General features: G+C 37.5%; 1 protein-coding gene across 3 annotated transcripts in view; it reads right to left on the bottom strand.

Moving 5' to 3' along the window:
- DNAI7 (dynein axonemal intermediate chain 7) overlaps positions 1-22,756 on the bottom strand; it is an 88,913-nt gene extending 66,157 nt beyond the window's left edge. For 2 of the 3 annotated variants that reach the window (XM_055396563.2, XM_088837273.1), the window contains exon 1: positions 1,152-1,516. In XM_055396563.2, coding sequence (XP_055252538.2) covers positions 1,152-1,275 — 124 coding nt within the window. In that variant the 5' untranslated portion in view covers positions 1,276-1,516. Of the gene's footprint in view, positions 1-1,151; positions 1,517-18,404; positions 18,423-22,604 lie in introns of those variants that run through there. The other variant, XM_055396564.2, reaches the window with a different exon arrangement.

Here is a 22,756-nt window from a genome sequence, read left to right as displayed (position 1 = left end):
TTAATGAAAAATCAACTTGGAAACTAATGTGCTGGTGGTGCTCAGTTGCTAAGTCGTGTCTGACTGTGATCTCATGGGCTGTAACCCCGCCAGGCTCCTCTATCCATGGGATTTACCAGGCAAAAATACTGGAGTGGGTTGCCATTTCTTCCTCCAGGGGATCTCAAACCTGCGTCTCCTGCATTGGTAGGCAGATTCCTTACCATTGAGCCACCTGGGAAGCTAAGGACAGACATTTAAAACCCAAGTATGAATCAACAGATTTTCTTCATGTTAAAAGCTACAACTATCTGAACTATTCAGATTTTTAAAGCCACTTTTCGGTATTTTAAATAACCAAATTTTTATTAATTTCTACCTGACATTCTTTAACAAATGAAAACCCTCTTTAAATTTGACAAATAGATATTATTACACTGTAAGAACTTAGGCTGCTCTATGTGTTTCTTGCTAGTATATATTTCCCATATTTAATTTGAGTTTAAGAATTCTTACTGCACAATCAGCACCAAAGCTCTCAATTTAATCAGTAAGTAATGATATAAACACTTTAAGATAGGATTGCCATATTTAGCAAATAAAAATATAGGATGATCAGATTAATTTGAATTTCAGATAAATAATAGACTTTTTTTTTGGTTCAAGTATATCCTAAATATTGCATGGGTAAATTATCCCAAATTATCCATTGTTTATCTGAAATTTAAATTTAACTGGGCATCCTGTATTTTATCTGGCAACTCTCCTTCAAGATATATCTGAAAGTGATTGGTAGGTATGCTTTAAAAAATAAACAGCTACTATAAAACACTGTTGTTTAGTTGCTAAGTTGTGTCCGACTCTTTTGTGACTCCATGGACTGTAGTCCACCAGGCTCCTCTGGTCCATGGGATTTCCTGGCAAGAATACTGGAGTGGGTTGCCATTTCCTTCTCCAGGGGATCTTTCTGACCCAGGGATAGAACCTGCGTCTTCTGCATTGCAGGAGGATACATTACCACTGAGCTACCAGGGAAGCCCATTAGAAAACATTTAATTCAAAAAATTAAAAATTTTGAAAATTGTCTTTAAAAAGTATTGACTAGATGACAGAAATGCCAACCTATTAGCATTACCTGCATATGAAAATAGTTATCACTGTGTGTTTTATACCTTCCTCTTTTTGTCGTTTCTCTTCTTCCTCTTGCATCTGCTTCAACCGGTCCGCTTTGGTGATTTTCTTTTTCTTACTGCCAGACTTAATAAAGGTCACAACTTTTAAAAAGTTTATTAACATGTACACAAACTACTTAAAAGCACTTTTACTTCCATGAATCTAGTCCTCTATTTATTCAAATAAGACTACCTATTAAGTTCAAAGCCTTGACTCAGGGCCTTAAGGACAAAATACAGAAACAGTAGGAAAATTAGCATATAAATTATTCAAAGGCAAAATTGACATTGACAAGTACATATACCATTTAATTCTATCATTCCCAGGTTTCACATCTTTTAAGTAGTGTTAAATAAAATCTCACTTCATTTTTGTAAGGATTAAAATAAAATATATGTAAAAATATATTTAACACTGCCACATGTCTATAAAAATTAATTTTATTATGAATAACAGATATAAAGAGTTATTTTGCAAGTCTGGAGTAAGGAGAAATCATTTCCAAAAGCTGGGGTCAAGTAAAATTTTTATAGAACAGCTAGCTTTTAAGTCTGTGCCCCAAGGATTTTAATACTTAGATATGAAGGGAAGATACCCCCGGGGAAGCGAAATGCAGGCATAAGCTATAGAGTTGGGAAAGGACTGGAATGGCCCTGGGAAAAGACCCCAAGAAGAGGAAACAATGGACTCCAGAATGGAAAAGAAGGCAGAGCCTAAGCCATGGACATTTGACATTATTTAAAAGAATTGGAAACCCCTGAAAAGTTTTTGAGAAGATCTGTGACTATTATCTTGAAAACTAACCTGGTATGGGGGGGTGGATAATTATAAAAATACCATCATTTTGATGACTATTAACAATTTATAAAGTCATGATACTGGAAATGCAGATGGAGGATGGATTCAATAAACATTATATAAGCTAACTTATCTGATAATGATTAAAGCTGGAGGCAAAAAGAGGAAAGGCGTCAGACAAGAGTCAGAAAGGAAGAACAGTAGTCCAGGAGATGCAAATTATAAAGAGGAACTGCTTAGAGAAATTTATATTCAATTATTATAAAATGCTGGTGGAGCATCCAGGCAAGGCTTGCAGGTATTGAAACTGAAGAACTGAAATGCAGCAAAGAGATTAGGATTACAGAATACAGATTTGAGAACTACCTTGGTGATGACCCCCTCCCCTCCATTTTCCCTACAGGAGAGTATAGAAAGAGAAGAGCACCGTCTAAATTTAGAAATCAATTATGTGGCTAATCCCTGGGATACACAGACTCTTGGATGACCATCTTCTCTTTTTGGCTCACCTACTGCAGAATGCATCATCAGAATCTCCAATCCTCTAGCCCTGTCACTTTTCCACCATTCATCAATCCCCTCTTCCCATACTGTCATTTCTTACCCCAGTTAGATTTTACACTTCATCACCATTATCACTAACATATCTCTACCTCTCCTATGTTCCTCTCCCTCTGAGAAGTTCAGCTGGCAAATTCCTAGTTCTAGTTAAACTCAACTCTTCATTTATTCTGTGCTAGCCATAGGGGCAGCAAAACCTTACCAGAGAAAAATACATGAGTTCAAATTTGTGACCACAAATTTTTAACAGGCTCCAAGCACCATCCAATACACCTACTACTATTTCATTATCCTCACTCTTCAAACTTCCAAAATCCTCTTCACTTACCTACTCTCAAGTGTTGACCTTACCTCTTAACATCACTAGAAACTTTAAGAGTGTAAGAGTGTTAGTTGTTCAGTTGCGTCCAACTCTTTGCTACCCCATGGACAGTAGCCCACCAGGCTCCTTTGTTCATGGAATTCTCCAGGCAAGAATACTGAAGTGCCCTTCTCCGGGGGATATTCACAACCCAGAGACTGAATATGGGTTTACTACATTGCAGGTAGATTCTTTACCATCTGAGCCACCTGGGAAGCCCAACTTTAAGAATACACACCAAATCTTTGAACCTACATCTTTGCCTTCCTTCCTGTTATCCGTGGATGGACTGTATGTACCTTTTGCTACTGAAGGCTGAATCTCCCACTTTTACACTGGATCCTATCCCTTACTATCTATTTAAGATTTGGCTCCTGTAATTAACACCTCTCAATCTTGTCCGCCTCTTTGCAACCCCATGGACTATACAATCCACGGAATTCTCCAGGCCAGAATATTGGAGTGGGTAGCCTTCTCCAGGGCATCTTCCCAACACAGGGATCAAACCCAGGTCTCCCACATTGCAGGCGGATTCTTTACCAGCTGAGCCACCAGGGAAGCCCCAGTTAACACCTCTAGTTATTCAGATTTCTCCCTCCCTTTTACTTCCCACTCTCTCTTTTGCTCCAATGCTGTTACCTTTTATATCAGACTGCCTAAAGGGAGTTGCCCACTGCTTCTACGTCCCCATTTTCTCCATGCTCCATTCCAATCAGGCTTTCATTTCTCCGTTCCCTCCTTTCCGTCGCTCAGTCGTGTCCTACTCTATGCGACCCCGTGGACTGTAGCCTACTAGGCTTCTCCGTCCATGGGATTCTCCAGGCAAGAATACTGGAGTGGGTTACCGTTTCCTTCTCCAGGGGATCTTCCAGACCCAGGGATGGAATCCGGGTCTCCCGCATTGGAGGCAGACGCTTTAACCTCTAGTGTACCATTTAAGCCTCTCTTGTCACGGAAGCTTAAGATAGTCATGTTTCCGATGACAATGGCCAATTTTCAGCCCTCATTTTAATTGTCATCATCCTTTGACAAAGTTTTCTTTCTCCATCTTGAAATACTTTCTTCATTAGGCCATCAGGTTGATACTGATTTTGCTTCCTCCCCCTCTTCTTAGACTTCTTTTCTGGCTTCTCCTCCTCAGATGTAGTTGATCAGTAACTTTTAAAATTATTTGTTCATATCCCTTAAAGAATTCTGAAAAGCTATGTACCCCGTCACACATTTTTAAGCTGACACTGAAAACTTTTAACCACAAGTTTAAATATGTAAAAGAAAACTGTAACATCACTCTCTTAAATATTATATCCATAATTATTTAAAATATACCCAATGGATCTACATAATATAGTGATTTAATGGCCAATTTCAACTAAAAATATGAATAAGCTTTTTTTAAAATAAAAGCTTTCTAATCTTTTTTTCTTTGATTTCATATTTCCATTCCACTCACCCCACAGAATCTTACCCTAATGCAACACACTTGAAAAACTTTTGCTGATTTTCCTGTCATAAATAGGATATGGAAATATTATAAAACTATGTATCAAAATTTCAATTTCCTTGACTCTAAGTTTCTAAGCAATATAAATTTTGCTCTGGATTGAATTAATTTTTTGGTATACAATTGAATAAAGCAACATTTTATATTACAAATTTTGGTAAGTAAATATTAAAACAGTAAAATTTCACTAGATATGCATCTTTTGATGAGATGATTGGGTTTTTTCTTTTCCCTGATTAGTTCATGACCCAAGGATAAATGTGAGCTATTGACGAAGACTATAAGGGTTCAGACAGATCCTATTTTAATTTTTACAGATACAGAAAATGAGAAATCTAGTTTTATATTAAAAAGCAAATGAAATAGGTTACAGCTATATCATGCAATTTTTCAAATTCTTTCCACAACAGATGCCAAAAAGTATACTGACTTGCCAAAAAAATTACTTCTACACTAATCACTAATTTTTGTGATGATGTTCTTGTTTTTCTTAAAAGTATTACTACATATGTATATATTCCCAAATAATATAGTTTTCTTACTTTTGAATTTTACATAAATCAAATTCTATTTTATGAATACAAATATAATTTATTAACTTACTGTCATTAAATATACATAATAAAAAATTACCATTTTAACCATTTTTTAGTGTGCAGGTCAGTGGCATTAAGTACATTCACATTGTTGTACAAAGCTCACCACCATTCACCTCCAGAAATTTTTCATCATCCCAAACTAAATTCTGTAACCTTAAAACATTAACTCCCTGCTCTGCCTACAACCCAGCCCCTGTCGATCACCATCCTACTTTCTGTATTTATGAGCTTGATTATAGATATTTTCTATAAGTAGAATAATATAATATTTATCCTTTTGTGTGATTTACTTCTTTAGATACAAATTGTGGTTTGAAAGATTCATCCAAGGGGGGATATAACTGCAGCTGTGTATTTTCATTGCTGAATAGTAACTCATTATTTATCCATTCTTCTATTGATTGACATCGGATGGTTTCTAGTTTGTCACTATCATGAATAGTGCTGCTATAAACCTTTGAGTGTATGTATCGTGGTGTCCACACAGGAGTTTCTCTAGTGTATACACCTAGAGGTAAAACTAGTCGGTATGTGTATTTTCAATGTAGTTGAAATTGAATTTTCCAGAGTAATTATTCCAATTTACACTCCCATAATCATTATTCTGATCAATATTTGTTAATGTCAGTATTTTGCTTCTCTGGCAGTTGTTTATTTAAAGTACAGATAACGCTTATCACGCTAAGGAAGTTCCCTATAACCTATTCAGGTACAGTAATTGAATTTCTAACTCAATCTAATTTTATTAACTTAATTTCTTATATTAAACCAATTCTGTGTCCCTGAGATAAGCTGAATTGGGTCATGATTTTTTATCATTCTATATACTTCCAATTGAGCATACTAATATTTTGTCAGTAAGAAATTTTGCATTTATGTTCGTGAAATGAATTTCAATTTTCCTTTCTCAGGAAAAATTTTCCCAGGTTACTCAGGTAACTCAAAATGAATTAGGAATGTTTCCTCTTTTCCCATGCTCTAGAATAATTCGTAACAAAATGAAATAATTAATCTTTGAATGAAGAACAAGCTATCAAAGATTTACAGACCTAGGATTTTCTATCTGGGAAAAACTGAAGCCACTAATATAATTTCTTACATGATTATAGGACTTTCAGGTTTTCTACTTCTTCATGAAACAGCTTAAGAATATTTTTTTCTATTTGTCTAATTCATCTAAATTTTCTTATTGGCATATAAAGCACTTCAAATTATGTCATTTATTGTTAAACTCATGTCTCTCTTTTCATTCCTAAAACAGGCATATAAAGCACTTCAAATTATGTCATTTATTGTTAAACTCATGTCTCTCTTTTCATTCCTAAAACAGGCATAAACAGATACTGCAAGTTTGGTTCCAGACCACCACAGTAAAGTGACGACTGCAATATTGTAAGTCCCAGTGCATATAAAAGTTATGCTTACACCATACTGTAGTCTATTAAGTGCACAATTGCACTGTGTCTAAAAAAAGGTATGCACCTTAACTTAAAAATACTTCATTGCTAAAAAATAATGCTGACCATCATCTAAGCCTTTCAATTCAGTCAGTCAGTTAGTCGCTCAGTTGTGTCCGACTCTTTGAGACCCCATGAACCGCAGCATGCCAGGCCTCCTGTCCATCACCAACTCCTGGAGTTCACCTAAACCCATGTCCATAGAGTCGGTGATGCCATCCAATCATCTCATCCTCTGTTGTCCCCTTCTTCTCCTGCCCTCAATCTTTCCCAGCAACAGGGTCAAATGAGTCAGCTCTCCGCATCAGGTGGCCAAAGTATTGGAGTTTCAGCTTCAACATCATTCTTTCCAATGAACACCCAGGACCGATCTCCTTTAGGATGGACTGGCTGGATCTCCTTGCAGTCCAAGGGACTCTCAAGAGGCTTCTCCAACACCACACTTCAAAAGCATCAATTCTTCGGCGCTCAGCTTCCTTTATAGTCCAACTCTCACATCCATATATGACCACTAGAAAAACCATAGCCTTGATTAGACAGACCTTTGTTGACAAAGTGATGTCTCTGCTTTTTAATATGCTGTCTAGGTGCTTAGCAGCAGTAGCAGGTTGGTCATAACTTTCTTTCCAAGGAGTAAGCATCTTTTAATTTCATGGCTGCAATCACCATCTGCAGTGATTTTGGAGCCCAGAAAAATAGTCTGACACTGTTTCCACTGTTTCCCATGAAGTGATGGGACTGGATGCCATGGTCTTAGTTTTCTGAATGTTGAGCTTTAAACCAACTTTTTCACTCTCCTCTTTCACTTTCATCAAGAGGCCTTTTAGTTCTTCTTCACTTTCTGCCATAAAGGTGGTGTCATCTGTATATCTGAAGTTATTGATATTTCTCCTGGCAATCTTGATTCCATCTTGTGCTTCCTCCAATCCAGCGTTTCTCATGATGTACTCTGCATATAAGTTAAATAAGCAGGGTGACAATATACAGCCCTTGCTGCTGCTGCTGCTAAGTCACTTCAGTCGTGTCCGACTCTGTGTGACCCCATAGACGGAAGCCCACCAGGCTCCCCCATCCCTGGGATTCTCCAGGCAAGAACACTGGAGTGGGTTGCCATTTCCTTCTCCAATGTGTTATAATCTTTCTGCTGGTGGAGGATTTGAAATATTGCAAGAATTACCACAATGTGACACAGAGACATGAAGTGAGCAAATGCTGTTGGAAAAAATGGCACCAATAGACTTGCTTAACACAGGCTGCCATAAACCTTCAATTTGCAAAAAACGCAGAATCTGTTAAGTGCAATAAAGCATGATAAAATAAGAAATGCCAGTATTGATTATATATTCCATTTGTTCTTCTTGATAAAATTTACCAGAGAATTGTTAATTTTATCAATATTTTCAAAGAAATAAATTGTAGACTGTTTATTCATTCAATTATTGTAAGAAATACTGAGAATCTAGCATGTGGTAGGCATTTGAAATATATCTATAAACAGACAAAATTCCTTGTGATTATGTACTTATGGGCTTACATTCAAATGAAGAGAAAGACAAAAACAATAACCAAAATTTTTTAAATAATTTAAAAAATCTGAATTATAGTTGATTTACAATATTAATACATTTCAGGTGTACAACATAGTGATTCACAATTTTTAAAGCTTACACACCATTGACAGTTATTATTAAATACAGGCTATATTCCCTGTACTGTACAATGTATCACTGTGGTGAGTGAGTGAATGCGAGTGAAAGTCGCTCAGTCGTGTCCGACTCTTTCCGACCCCATGGACTTTATATTTATAGTCCGTGGAATTCTCCAAGCCAGAATACTGGAGTTGGTAGCCTTTCCCTTCTCCAGGGATCTTCCCAACCCAGGAATCGAACCCAGGTCTCCCACATTGCAGGCGGATTCTTTACCAGCTGAGCCACAAGGGAAGCCCATCACTGTGGTACAATAAAAATAATTATAAAATAATCTGTAAAATATCTTAGAGGGTGAAAAGTGGTATGGAGGAAAGCAAGGTGACTCCAGACTGTAGGGGTCCCTCAAAAAAAAACTACAATTTTAAATGGAGTGTTTAGGGTGGGCCTCATGCAGAAGATAAATCTGAGTGAAGACTTGAAGGATACAAGATTATAAATCCTCTCTATTGTATGTTTTCTGTTTTATTAATTTTTATATTTGTCTTATTTCCTTCCTTCTCCTTACTTTTTTAGTCTTTTTCTTGCTTCTTGAAAAGAATGCTTAGTTTCATTAATTTTTCATCTTCTAAAGTAAGTATATAGGGTGTCATATTTCCCTCTAAGTACCTCTTTAGACACATTCACAAATTTTGAAATAATTTGATTATTGAGTTAAAATTATTTTATACTTCCACTATATTTTGACCCATGTCAGAATTTTTTAAAATTCCTAGCATATTGTATCTTCCTGTTCGTAACTTATTTCTTTGATTTAAGCTTAATTTCATTGAGGTTATAATACATGCTCTGAATTGTTTCCATTCTTTGAATTTTGAGAACAGTTTTATGTCACAGGACACTGTCAATTTTGGTAACAAAAAAAAATGTGTGCCTAAAATTCTCCAGTTATTGGGTTCAGTTCAGTTCAGTTCAGTTGCTCAGTCATGTCCGACTCTCCGCGACCCCATTAATCACAGCACGCCAGGCCTCCCTGTCCATCACCAGCTCCCGGAGTTCACTCAAACTCATGTCCACAGGGTCGGTGATGCCATCCAGCCATCTCATTCTCTGTCGTCCCCTTCTCCTCCCGCCCCCAACCTTTCCCAGCATCAGAGTCTTTTCCAGTGAGTCAACTTGTCGCATGAGGTGGCCAAAGTATTGCAGTTTCAGCCTTAGCATCAGTCCTTCCAATGAACACCCAGGATTGATCTCCTTTAGAATGGACTGGTTGGATCTCCTTGCAGTATAAGGGACTCTCAAGAGTGCAATGTTATAAATGTCTCATTCACTAGATTTATTCATCATGTTGCTCTAATCTTCTAAATCCTTACTTTTTTTATGCTTGCTCTATCAGTTAATGAAAGAAGAAATCTTGCATTATGATTTTGAGCTTGTCTATTTCTCCTGATAGCTCTCTGAATTCGTGCATTGTGTATTTTAAAGCTTCACAATTAGGTATGTTCAAATTTAAAATTATATTTTCTTGGCTAACCAAATTTTTATCATTATAAAATGACCGTCTTTAATTCTAGAAGTGTTTTTAGTCTTAAAGTCTATCATGTCTAATATTAATATACTGGCTTTTGTTTTTCTAGTATTTGCATAGCATGTCTTTTCCCATCACCTTACTTCCAACCTTTCTGTATTTTTATTCTTAAGACAGTGTTTGTAAAAAGATTATTGTTGGGTTTTATTTTTTATCCTTTTGTACTATTTCTTGGTATCTTCAATTGATTATTTCTTTGTTAGTGTACTACTTTCCCTCTACTAGTTTGGAAGTTATATATGTACTCTATATCATTGTAGCGCCTATCTTAGAAAGTCAATCTATATATCTAATATATATATATATTTATCATACTACCAAACAGGACAAGGACTTTAGAACATCTTAAATAATCCTTCCCTAACCCCAATGCTACATTACTGTTGTCATATATCTTTTAATAACAGTTTTACTGAGATAAAACTTATATGCCATATATTTCACCCATTTAAAGTATACAGTTTAACGGTTTTTAGCGCATTCAGAGTTGTGCAACCACCACCATAATCAATTTTAGAACTTATTCGTCACTTCCCCCAAAGAAACCCCAAACACATTCACAGCTCCCCCCCTACATTTCCTCACAACCCCCCAGATCTATGATACCACCAGTTACTTTCTTTATATTTCATGTAACTGGAATCATACAATGTACGGTCTTCTGTAATCAGACTTATTCATTCAGAACAACATTTTCAAGCTTCTTCCATGCTACAACCCATATCAGCATGTATCATATAACTTCCGTTTTATGGTTGAAAAATATTCCATGGTATTACAAGATAGATATACACATTTTGTTCATTTATCAACTGATGACTACTATGGGTTGTTTGTTGTCATGTATTTCAGTTTATTTTTTAAATCCACATGTCATTATTAGGATTACTGTTTTATACCTTACATATATAATCTGGTTTGCAAGTGGAAAACACAATTTTTGCTTGAGAAAATGCTTTTTATTTTGGCCTCACTGCTGTGTGACTTTCAGCATCTTAGTTCTTCCCCAACCAGGGATTGAACCCAGGCCCATGATGGTGAAAGCAGAGCATCCTAACTACTGGACTATCAGGGAATTCCCTGAAAAAACATTTTTATTTCACTTTTGTTTTGAAAGGTGATATAGAATTCTAAATTGTCAGTTATTTACTTTCAGCACACTGAAGACATCACTCCACTTTTTTTTGCTTCCATTGTGGCTGTTAAGACCAGAAATTCAAGATTTAATCATTTCTACAAAAATAAATTGTCTTAAAACTCAACATTCAGAAAACTAAGATCATGGCTTCTGGTCCCATCACTTCATGGCAAATAGATGGGGAAACAGTGAAAGACTTTTTTTTTGGCCTCCAGAATCACTGTAGATGGTGCCTGCAGCCATGAAATTAAAAGACGCTTGCTGCTTGGAAGAAAAGTTGTGACCAACCTAGACAGCATATTAAAAAGCAATGACATCACTTTGCCAACAAAGGTCCATCTAATCAAGGTTATGGTTTTTTCAGTAGTCATGTATGTATGTGTGCTGCTGCTGCTGCTGCTAAGTCATTTCAATCGTGTCCGACTCTGTGTGACCCCATAGATGGAAGCCCACCAGGCTCCCCCGTCCCTGGGATTCTCCAGGCAAGAACACTGGAATGGGTTGCCATTTCCTTCCCCAATGTGTGAAAGTGAAAAGTGAAAGTCAAGTCGCTCAGTCGTATCCGACCCCTAGCGACCCCATGGACTGAGCCCACCAGGCTCCTCCATCCATGGGATTTTCCAGGCAAGAGTACTGGAGTGGCTTGCCATTGCCTTCTCCATGGATGTGTGAGTTGGACTATTAAGAAAGCTGAGTGCCAAAGAATTGATGCTTTTGAACTGTGGTGTTGGAGAAGACTCTTGAGAGTCCCTTGGACTGCAAGGAGATCCAACCAGTCCATCCTAAAGGAAATCAGTCCTGAATATTCATTGGAAGGACTGATGCTGAAGCTGAAACTCCAACACTTTAGCCACCTGACGCGAAGAACTGACTCATTTGAAAAGACCCTGATGCTGGGAAATATTGAAAGCAGAAGAAGGGGACGACAGAGGATGAGATGATTGGACGGGATCACCGACTCAATGGACTGAGTTTGAGTAAACTCCAGGAGTTGGTGATAGACAGGGAGACCTGGCGTGCTGCAGCCCATGGGGTTGCAAAGAGTTGGACACGACTCAGTGACTGAACTGCAAATGCGCTCATGAAAAAGAGTTTTAGTGCTTCTTTGGTTCCTACCTTAATTTAGCTTTTGCCTGATAATTTCTTACTGTCTTATCAGCTCTTAGGTGCTTTTAAGGTGATAGTTTTGATCTATATATATATATTTTAGTCAGCATTATTTATTGTTTGCAGCAGAAAGGTTGATCTAAAATGTCTTAAGGCCAGTATGACTAGAAATGGGAAAGTCAAAATAATATTTTTGAAAAAAATTTATCTTACCACTTATTTTGAAAAAAATTTATCTTACCACTTGTTTTGATTTTAAATTGATCAAAACTGTACATTTAACACTGTAGATTTTGCTCTTTCAGAGTATTAAAACAGGTCTATTTCTCTAATTAGCAAAACCCTTCATGGGAAATAGATGGAGAAACAGTGGAAACAGTGTCAGACTTTGTTTTTTTGGGCTCCAAAATCACTGCAGATGCTGATTGCAGCCATGAAATTAAAAGACGCTTGCTCCTTGGAAGGAAAGTTATGACCAACCTAGATAGTATATTAAAAAGCAGAGACATTACTTTGCCGACCAAGGTCCGTCTAGTCAAGGCAATGGTTTTTCCCGTGGTCATGTATGGATGTGAGAGTTGGACTGTGAAGAAAGCTGATCGCCGAAGAATCGATGCTTTTGAACTGTGGTGTTGGAGAAGACTCTTGAGAGTCCCTTATACTGCAAGGAGATCCAACCAGTCCATTCTAAAGGAGATCAATCCTGGATGTTCATTGGAGGGACTGATGCTAAAGCTGAAACTCCAATACTTTGGCCACCTCATGAGACGAGTTGACTCACTGGAAAAGACTCTGATGCTGGGAAAGGTTGGGGGCGGGAGGAGAAGGGGACGACGGAGAATGAGATGGCTGGATGGCATCACCGACTCTGTGGACATGAGTTTGAGTGTACTCCGGGAGTTGGTGATGGACAGGGAGGCCTGGCGTGCTGTGATTCATGGGGTCGCGGAGAGTCGGACACGACTGAGCGACTGAACTGAACTGAACTGAACTGAACCTTCAAAGTTAAACCAACTAGCCATATCATACTTACTTTGTATCAGATACAGTTTGACTTCATGTTTCTCTGCAAATAAATGTGCTAATATGCATCATCATGATAAGCTCTTTTTTTAAAAATTATAAGTCAGGTATGAGTCAATTCCATTTCCTCACGTTTTGTTTTAAAAGATGCAATTATTTAATGTCTTGAACTTAACATCATTTATATTTTAGGGTCAACATTGAATGTTCTATAGAAGCTAGGACTCAAATTTTAGGCAACCAAGGCCTCTTTGCGAATATGGTGCTCCTAAATTAAAATAGGATATACACAGAGAAATGAGTGATAGGGTCCCCTTTTATCTCATTCTTTATACTTCCATGCCTAGAGGTACGTGGGTATCAGTTTCAAAGTATTCAAGTAAAATCAATTCAAATTAAAGTATTTGAAGTTAATCTGTGCATTCATTAATCTATGAGGGAGTTTTTCCTTATAATCTAATCAATGTCTTCTGCTATTTCATGAAGTACAACGGTTTCTGAAGAAAACTTATTGATGTAAAAGCAGTGATGGGTCTTTTAACAGTGCACCAGGAGTTATAATCTTTATGATAGTCTTATACAATTTCCTAGTTTTTGCAACAAATAACACTAATTTAAATTATATGAAGTTTCAAAGGCAACTTTAAGGTCTATGTAAAAATATTAAGCTAATTTACATTGTTAGTGATACTTTTAAGCTTTCTTCATTAAAAAAATTAATGTTATCACCTTTCAAGCTTGAATATTTTATCAATAAATTACACTGTGAGAGGATTTTTTTGCATCATCATTTGACAATAAAATTACAAGCAATGCCACTAAAGAAAAATTAATACCAGTTCTGCCACTCCACACTACAATATATAGGACATTCAGAATATCTCAATATTTCAAAGGCCACATTTCACCACTTACTGGTAAGACAGATAAAAACAAGAAGTCTTTGGTGCCTTGATTAAACAAGGTTTGCCAACATCAGTATTTTGAACTGTCCTATAGTTTCATAGTCAAGGATCTAGGGCAATGAAACATGTAAGACTTAGAATGGATGAGACACATGCCTTTTATAAAGCAGAAGGAGAGATGCAACGGCAAAAGGACAGGACTTAAAGACAGTAGATTTTCTTTTTTTTCCCCAGGAAAGAGTGTTTTACTTGGGTTCACCTTGGTGTAAAGACTTCAGACCTACACTGATGCAGCAGCCTCCTAACTGGTCCTCCTACTTCTACTCTTGCTTCCCTACAGTGAATTTTCCAGTGACCATTTAAAGATGTAAATTAGATCATGTCACTCTTCTGTGAACAACTCTCCCACACTCAGGATAAAATCCAGGCATTTCACCATAGCCTACCTGACTATGAATTGGCTCCTACTTCTCTCCCCCAATCCTTCTGCCCACCCCCCCCCACCCTCACCATCCCCCACTTCATGCTTTATCTTTCATTTTCTATTTTGCTCACTTAGATTCTAACAACCAAGGTCAGTCCCAACTATGGGTCTTTGCAATAACCGTTTCTTCTGCCGAGAATGTCATTTCATCCAGGTCTCTTCTCAAACTTTACTTCTTTACTCACTCTATATGAAATAGCATCACCATTACAGCCTACTCTACATTTCTCACTGACTCCTTTCTTGGTCTTCTGTACATTCAAAGCAATCTAAAATTATGCTTTTTTCTTCCCCTCCCCTCCCCAGACAGAATGCAAGCTTCGTGAAATGAAATCGCTCTCTTCAGAGATATCTGCACCCTCATGTGCAGTGAGATGTCATTCACAAGTCAAGACTGAAAACAGCCTCAGTGGTGTCAATCTACAGGTGAAGGGATGAAGAAAATGTGATGTGTGATGTGTGTGTGTGTGTGTGTGTTCTCAACACATGTGTACTCATACAAAGTGGTAGTTATGTGAGGTGATGAATGTATTAAGCAATCTTATATTGGTAATCATTTCATAGTATTTACATACATATGTCAAATCATTACATTGTACACTTTGAAATTTACATGATCTTATATGTCCGGGAGTTGGTGATGGACAGGGAGGCCTGGCGTGCTGTGATTCATGGGGTCACGGAGAGTCGGACACGACTGAACGACTGAAATGAACTGATATGTCAATTATATCTTAATAAAGCTTGGGAAAAAAGAATGTACGTTTCAAGAGGACAGGGACCCTTGTCTTGCTGCTGTACTCTTAACTGCCTAGAACTTTGCAAAATCAGTGAAGCAACTATTTCTTCATATGTTTGCAAGGTCTTAAGTACAAGAGTCTTCATTTCTACCTTGTATGTGGTAGCAAAATATAGGAACAATATAAAAATCATAGACATACTTTCATGAAATGTGGTACAGCTGTGAAAAGAAGTGATGCAATCTCAACGTGCTGAAACAAAAAAAGGTCCCTAAGATATATTTATTCCATAGAATCTATGATGCCATCGAATGAAGATGTACCTTTAAATTATTATAATTTATAAATTATTAGAAACTGGTATAAATTATTATACCAAAAAAGGAAATAGATTACATTCCCAAGATAGAAATGTAAAAGAAGACGCCTGTATACAGCTGGATATTAGGTAAACACAAATGAACCCACGATACAGAAAGACATAGCAAGGAAACTTGGATCTGTCAACCCTGAAAATGAATAGAAAGAATGAAAAAAAAATTCCCTCAAAATTTAAACCACAAGCCAGTTCGTGAGTCTGACTCATACCATTAGTGTGGTCCAAAAACCCTCAGGAAGAAAATTTAAAGTAGTACTGGGCTGGTAGTAAGCCCATGTGACTGACAGAAGCAAACATCTCTGGAGGAAAAAGATATCAATTCAGGACTACTATGACTGGAAGCTATTAACAACCATAAGATATATCTCAATTTCAGTCATGTTAAAATGTAAAATATAAAAAGATGAGTATCCTAGAATTAATAAAATGCGATTATCATTAAGTGAAAACTTTTCAGATTTAACACAATGCCTCTAAGATTTCACTATCTAAAGCCAAAAATGAAATGTCCACACAAACTAATAAACAACTGTAGAGCCACATATAAATGATTGTAGTCCTCCAGAATACTCCCCATAAAAATGTGCTTTATAAATGTTGCTCAGTTACATCCACAGTCCCTAACCCAGTATCAGGTTGGTAGTGGGTTCAAGTGACTGAGAAAAGCAAACGCTGATGGCACTCAACAGTATTTTTTGAAAAAATGTTTAACTGTATAAATACCAAAGACATATTTATATAAGCATTTCTTCTTAAATAATCATGGGCTGAAGTGTTTTTAAGTAATGGTAGGGTAAATGGGGTATTATATATTTATTCAGCAAATATTCAGTGAATTTCTACTATGTGCCAGACTAAACACTATGGATCCAAAAATAAATAAAACATGTTCTTGACCTTGAGCAGCTCACAGTGAAAAATTATTACAATAAAATGAAAGGCATTATAATTGAGGTATGTACGAATTCATGTGCTATCAGAACATAGTACAATTGATTTCACAAGAGAAAATGATAGGAAATTAACAGACTGGTGACTCTTCAGATATGACTTAAATCTGGCATTCCAAATCAAAATCCCGTTGGGACTAGAGAGGTAAATAATGAAAGAGATTTGGTCATAGTCTGGACTACAACAAAAGGGGAAGCATTTCCAAAAAGGTGTAGCTGCCACTTTTCTAGCCAACTGTTCCCTTATGGGACTGTAAAGCCAGTGTTATCAGGTTGCCAATTTTTTAAGAATAGAAATCACACTTTTGCATGATAATACTTTGGCAACTGATTAAAAAAAGAACTTTAGGTTAAATGAACTATGTCTATGTCTGCCAGTGAGAGACTATAATCCCTGCTTTAAAGTATAAATCTACTCAGTGAAGAGAGAAAAAGTTACTTGAGACATCCTTTAAGGAACTGAAATTTTTACAAAGCACAGAAAAATTCAGTACATGTTACCATGCAACCCATTTAGAAACATATTATCTTAGGGTCCACTTTTAAGTCACAGAAGGTTTTGGAACTAAATTTTTATGGGTTTATCTGAAATGAAGAAAAAGCTTCGTAATCCAAAATTTTCTAGAGCACAAATAATAAAATACTTCAAATCTAGACACAAGTAAAAATTAAAGGCTATCTTTAAAAAGTGAAATTAGAACCATGTTTTTACATCAAATTTGAAATATGTCCTGTTATTGTAAAGGATTATTCAATGATTTAAATAGCAAGAAAGCTGATCGCCGAAGAATTGATGCTTTTGAACTGTGGTGCTGGAGAAGACTCTTGAGAGTCCCTTGGGCTGCAAGGAGATCCAACCAGTCCATTCTAAAGGAAATCAATCCTGGGTGTTCATTGGAAGGACTGATGCTAAAGCTGAAACTCAAATACTTTGGCCACCTCATGCAACGAGTTGACTCACTGGAAAAGAGTCTGATGCTGGGAGGGACTGGGGGCAGGAGGAGACGGGGACGACAGAGAATGAGATGGCTGGATGGCATCACCGACTTGATGGACATGAGTTTGAGTGAACTCCGGGAGTTGGTGATGGACAGGGAGGCCTGGCGTGCTGTGATTCATGGGGTCGCAAAGAGTCGGACACGACTGAGCGACTGAACTGAACTGAACTGAACTGAATGTCTAAAAACTAAGCTTAGTAAACTCTATAAACTATAATACAACTACCAGAAAATGTTTTAAAAATTCAATTTTTACAATGTCAGCTCTTTATTTTTTTTTAATTTTTAAAATTATTTAATCTTTTTATTACTTGACCTATTGTTGAGACAATCTATAACAAAAAGAAGAGAGTATATCAGCACACACAGTATAATCGGACTAGTAACCAGGAAACAGTACAGAATGGTCCTCTGGCGGGCCACACTGTCTAGAGCAGATCTCATAAACTCCCTCACCAAGCCCAGAAATAATGACTGCTAAAGCTCGATATCCACTGAGACAAATGATGCCGACTGTGATTTCTCATATACACCCAGACTGCACAAAGATAAAGCTTAAAATGTGATCATTTTTAAATTCAGACTTCAATTTTCTTAGATTAAAAACTACAAAAAGGGGTAAACAGCAAAGCCAAATGACTTAAGAGCAAAATTCATTTAGGAAGCATTGTGGGTATCTAAATATACATGAACATGATTATTTACGTACATATAGGAAACTGTGCAAATATATGACATTCTAAATAATTTAGTACAGTTTTGGCATTTAAACAAAAATCAAATTAAGCTTTAAGCTAATTAACATAATTTTTAATCTTTTAAATATAAAAAGGCAGCTGAACACAAAATACAGATCAAAAATCCTCATTGAGTATCATTTTGAAAAATAAAAAATTTGTAATAAGGTGGTTTTCTTTTCCACACTAAAATGTAAATAAAATGTTTCCCAGATTTATACTCCAAACTAGTAACAATGTCAGCTCTTTAAAACTATTTTGAGAAATAATTTCTACCTACCTTTTTTGCTTTGGGAGCCTAAAAGTTGGAAAAACAAAAGAATTGATAAATTTAAAAAATAATTCATACATTTTAAACAAAAATATCATGATTACCTAACATGTTAAAATTAAGAGAAGCTAGGTAAAAAAGACAAGGGAACTTTCTGTACCCTCTTTGCAGATTCTCTTTAAATCTAAAATTATCTTAAAGGTTTTTTTTGAAAAGAATTCAGACAGAACTACAAGTCTAGAAAACACTATGATAGTTCACCCACTGAAACATCTTTGGTAAGTAAATTTTACACTTTCTTATGACAATCAATGGTCCGTGTTTAATGAAATATCTGATTATGAAACAGAGTACCAGTCAAGAAGGCACTGATTTAAAGGGTTCTAAAGAACAAGAAATCATTGACTATGTATCAATATTAATGTCAAGCCTAAAAGTGTGGGAATGATTTCACATCACAGAGAAATAGTCTATCAAGTTAGATTGCTGATTTTATAGAAACAGAATCAATAATTTAAAGCAGGCAAAGCTATGGCAAAGTGATTCTATTCAGCAATGTGTCCTAAAGCAGAGGTATGTTCTTTTAGATCTTAGAAAGTACAGCATTTCAATAAATATTTGCAAGTATATTTTAGTAACACTACCTGTAATTTCCTGATTTGGCCCTTGTGTTCATTAGATTTCTGGTAAGGAATTTGTAGGGGATTGTGTGACTGTAAGATGATACACTTTCCACATTTGAAAGTGAAAGAGGAGACTGAAAAGGTTGGCTTGAAGCTCAACATTCAGAAAACAAAGATCATGGCATCTGGTCCCATCACTTCATGAGAAATAGATGGAAAAACAGTGGAAACAGTGTCAGACTTCATTTTTTTGGGCTCCAAAATCACTGCAGATGCTGATTGCAGCCAGGAAATTAAAAGACGCTTACTCCTTGGAAGGAAAGTTATGACCAACCTTGATAGTATATTAAAAAGCAGAGACATTACTTTGCCAACCAAGGTCCGTCTAGTCAAGGCAATGGTTTTTCCCATGGTCATGTATGGATGTGAGAGTTGGACTGTGAAGCTGATTGCCGATGCTTTTGAACTATGGTGTTGGAGAAGACTCTTGAGAGTCCCTTGTACTGCAAGGAGATCCAACCAGTCCATTCTAGAGGAGATCAATCCTGGGTGTTCATTGGAGGGACTGATGCTAAAGCTGAAACTGCAATACTTTGGCTACCTCACGCGATGAGCTGACTCACTGGAAAAGACTCTGATGCTGGGAAAGGTTGGGGGCGGGAGGAGAAGGGGACGACAGAGAATGAGATGGCTGGATGGCATCACTGACTCTATGGACATGAGTTTGGGTGAGCTCCGGGAGTTGGTGATGGACAGGGAGGCCTGGCGTGCTGTGATTCATGGGGTCGCAGAGAGTCGGACACGACTGAGAGACTGAACTGAACTGAACAAGAGAAGTTATTGGTTTAAGTCATAAGGTTATCACTATATAAAATATAAATGTTAAAACTGACACCAAGCAGTAGATTATATGTTCTTGTAAAGTGCATATATATCACTAATTCATTCAACAGGTATTTATTAATGATTTACACACAAAGTTCTCTGAGATACTAGAGATGACATAAATAAGAATGATGTTGACTCGACTCTCACAAGTTTTACAAAGGTGTTTTATTTTTACCATACTTGCTATCATTAATAGTTAACATACTTCCATCTTGAAATAAATTATATACAGCAGAATATGTAAACAGCAATGGCCCTGTTCCCAAGCAGCCACATTTTAAAGGTGGGCAAACTGTTATCTCTCAGTGCTTTTAATGTGAGGCAGGTTTGGGATACGTACATATAAACTCAAGTGAAATTGAAAGTCGCTCAGTCGTGTCCGACTCTTTGCAACCCCATGGATTATACAGTCCATAGAATTTTCCAGACCAGGATACTGGAGAGGGTAACAGGGTAACCTTTCCCTTCTCCAGGGGATCTTTCCAACCCAGGGATCGAACCCAGGTCTGGCAGACTCTTTACCAGCTGAGCCACAAGGAAAGCCCAAGAATACTTGAGTGGGTAGCCTATGCCTTCTCCAGCAGATTTTCCCAACCCAGGAATCAAACCAGGGTCTCCTGCATTACAGGCACATTTTTTACCAACTAAGCTATCAGGGAAGCCACATATGCTCATTCTTCCTGCAAATCATAAGAGCATCAGGTAGTAGAGTAGTAGTTCTCAGACAGCATAAGCATCACCTGGAATGCCTGTTACAAATGTATATCCCTGGGCTAAAAGTGCACACACTCCTCTCTCCCCACTGTAATTCAGTTCATGGTATGGGTTGAATTGTGTCCCCTCAAAATTCATACATTAAAGTCCTATCTCCCAGTGTCTCCAAGTGTTTCCTTGTTTGGAAAGACGGCCTTTGCTGATGTAATTAAATTAAGATGAGGTCATACTGGAATAGGGTGGACCTCTGATTCAATATGACTGGAAACCTTGTAAAAAGAGGGAAATGTGGACACAGACATAAACACACACACTCAGAGAACACCAAAGAATGGGATAGTGCTGCCACAAGACAAAAAGTAGCAGAAGCTAGCACCTGCAGGGTGAGAACAGCCTTGACAACACCTTAATCTGAGACTTCCAGACTCTGAAACTACGAAACAATAAATCCCTATTGGTGAAGCCAGTTAGTTTGTGGTATGTTGTTACCTGGCAGTCCTAGGAAACTAATCCCTAGATCTGGAGTCCAGTCTGTTCCTGGAATCTGCATTTGAACTGGTATTCAAGGCTTGCGTGCATGCTGCTTCAGTAGTGTCCAGCTCTTGCAACCCTGTGGGCTGTAACCCACCAGATCTCTCTGTCCATGGGATTCTCCAAGCAGGAATACTGGAGTGGGTTGTCATGCCCTCCTCCAGGGGATCTTCCCCACCCAGGAATGGAACCTGTGGTTCTTATGTCTCCTGCATTGGCAGGCAAGTTCTTTACCACTAGAGCCACCTGGCAAATCCATTCCAGGCTTATTCCAGTTTTTCAGAAACCACATTTTGAGAAAGACTGCCAAAGGGACCTAAAACAAGAAACTTGTGTACTGGTTGGAAAATAATAAATAGGTGCCTATTGTTCCCTTATGTTATCAGCAACTTTAAGTCAGTTTAAAATCCATTTACTTTCTGTTCTCCCTGAAATAAATGCTCTCCACACCCTATTTCTTCTCATTACTTCTGGTAAATTCATAATCATACTTTAAAACACAGCTTGAAAAGCATTGCTCTGCTCTTCCCGTCCCCCTTTCCTCTCCCGCCCTAATTTTAACATTCTCATCTTTGTGTTACTCCATCATAGTCACTTCAATGATTACAGTTATAAAACTGTATTGTAATTAATTTGCTGTCTTCCATACCAGGGAGAGATTGACATTATCACCTTTGTGTACTTCGTTTCAGTCTAGTGCCGAGCACAAAGAATATTCTCCATATTTTCTCTTAATTAATGAATTAAATAATTAACTAATTACGCTTTCCACTTCCATCTAGTTTTAATCACTGAAGAAGATGGAAATCATGTTTAAGAAAATGGGAAATGAGAACATGCTATAGCTACATGTCGGTCTGTGTTCCTGAAGAAGACATGACAGCTGAAGAGTGCAGAAAGACAAAACAAGAAGCTTTATCATACTTAAACACCAGGCAGGTTGCATACTCTGAATCACAAAACAATTCAAATTTCCACAAAAGACCACATAAAATAACTTTCCGAAGCAGAGTAAACTGCAGCAGCGTTCAATTAATTGCTGAGGCGGCAAAAAAAAAAAAAAAAATACCTATGCATTGCCACCAAGCTGCAATTTAAAAAAAAAAGCAATTTCACAGGAATATCTATCACTACTAGGAGTAACTAAATTGAGACGAATATTTGAATTTAGCAGCAGCTGGAAATTAAAACACCATCTGATCTGATTAAAACACCACAAACTGGCCATTCCCCGTTTGCAGAAACCGGTCTGGACTCTCTCTCCGGTCCGTCAGACCTCGAATGGAAGACCATACTTCAGGAGAGGTCCCTCCCCTCTAAAGATACGTGGTCCTTTCTAAACCGACTCGCTCTCCTCTAATAAAATATGACAGGCTCTTGCCACATCATTTAACACGGTGCAGGAGCATCAGTGATCACCTCTTGACCCTGCTCCCCTACGTTCCCTGCTCACCATGCTGAGGCATACACGACCTCGGTGGTCGGCCAAGTGTGATCTCTGGGTTGTATGGACAAACGCTCCCGCGTTGTCAGGACGACAAGCCCCGCCCACTGGCGCCCCAGGGCCGCTGCGGAGAGCCCCGCGTCTGCGTTCGCGCAGTCGCA

This window comes from Moschus berezovskii, chromosome 6, assembly GCF_049115385.1.
Source record: "Moschus berezovskii isolate FMDL1 chromosome 6, NW_MosBer_1.0, whole genome shotgun sequence".
NCBI classification, from domain to species: Eukaryota; Metazoa; Chordata; class Mammalia; order Artiodactyla; family Moschidae; genus Moschus; species Moschus berezovskii.
Note: the sequence above shows the minus strand (reverse complement) of the source record. Positions and strands in the feature narration are given on the sequence as shown.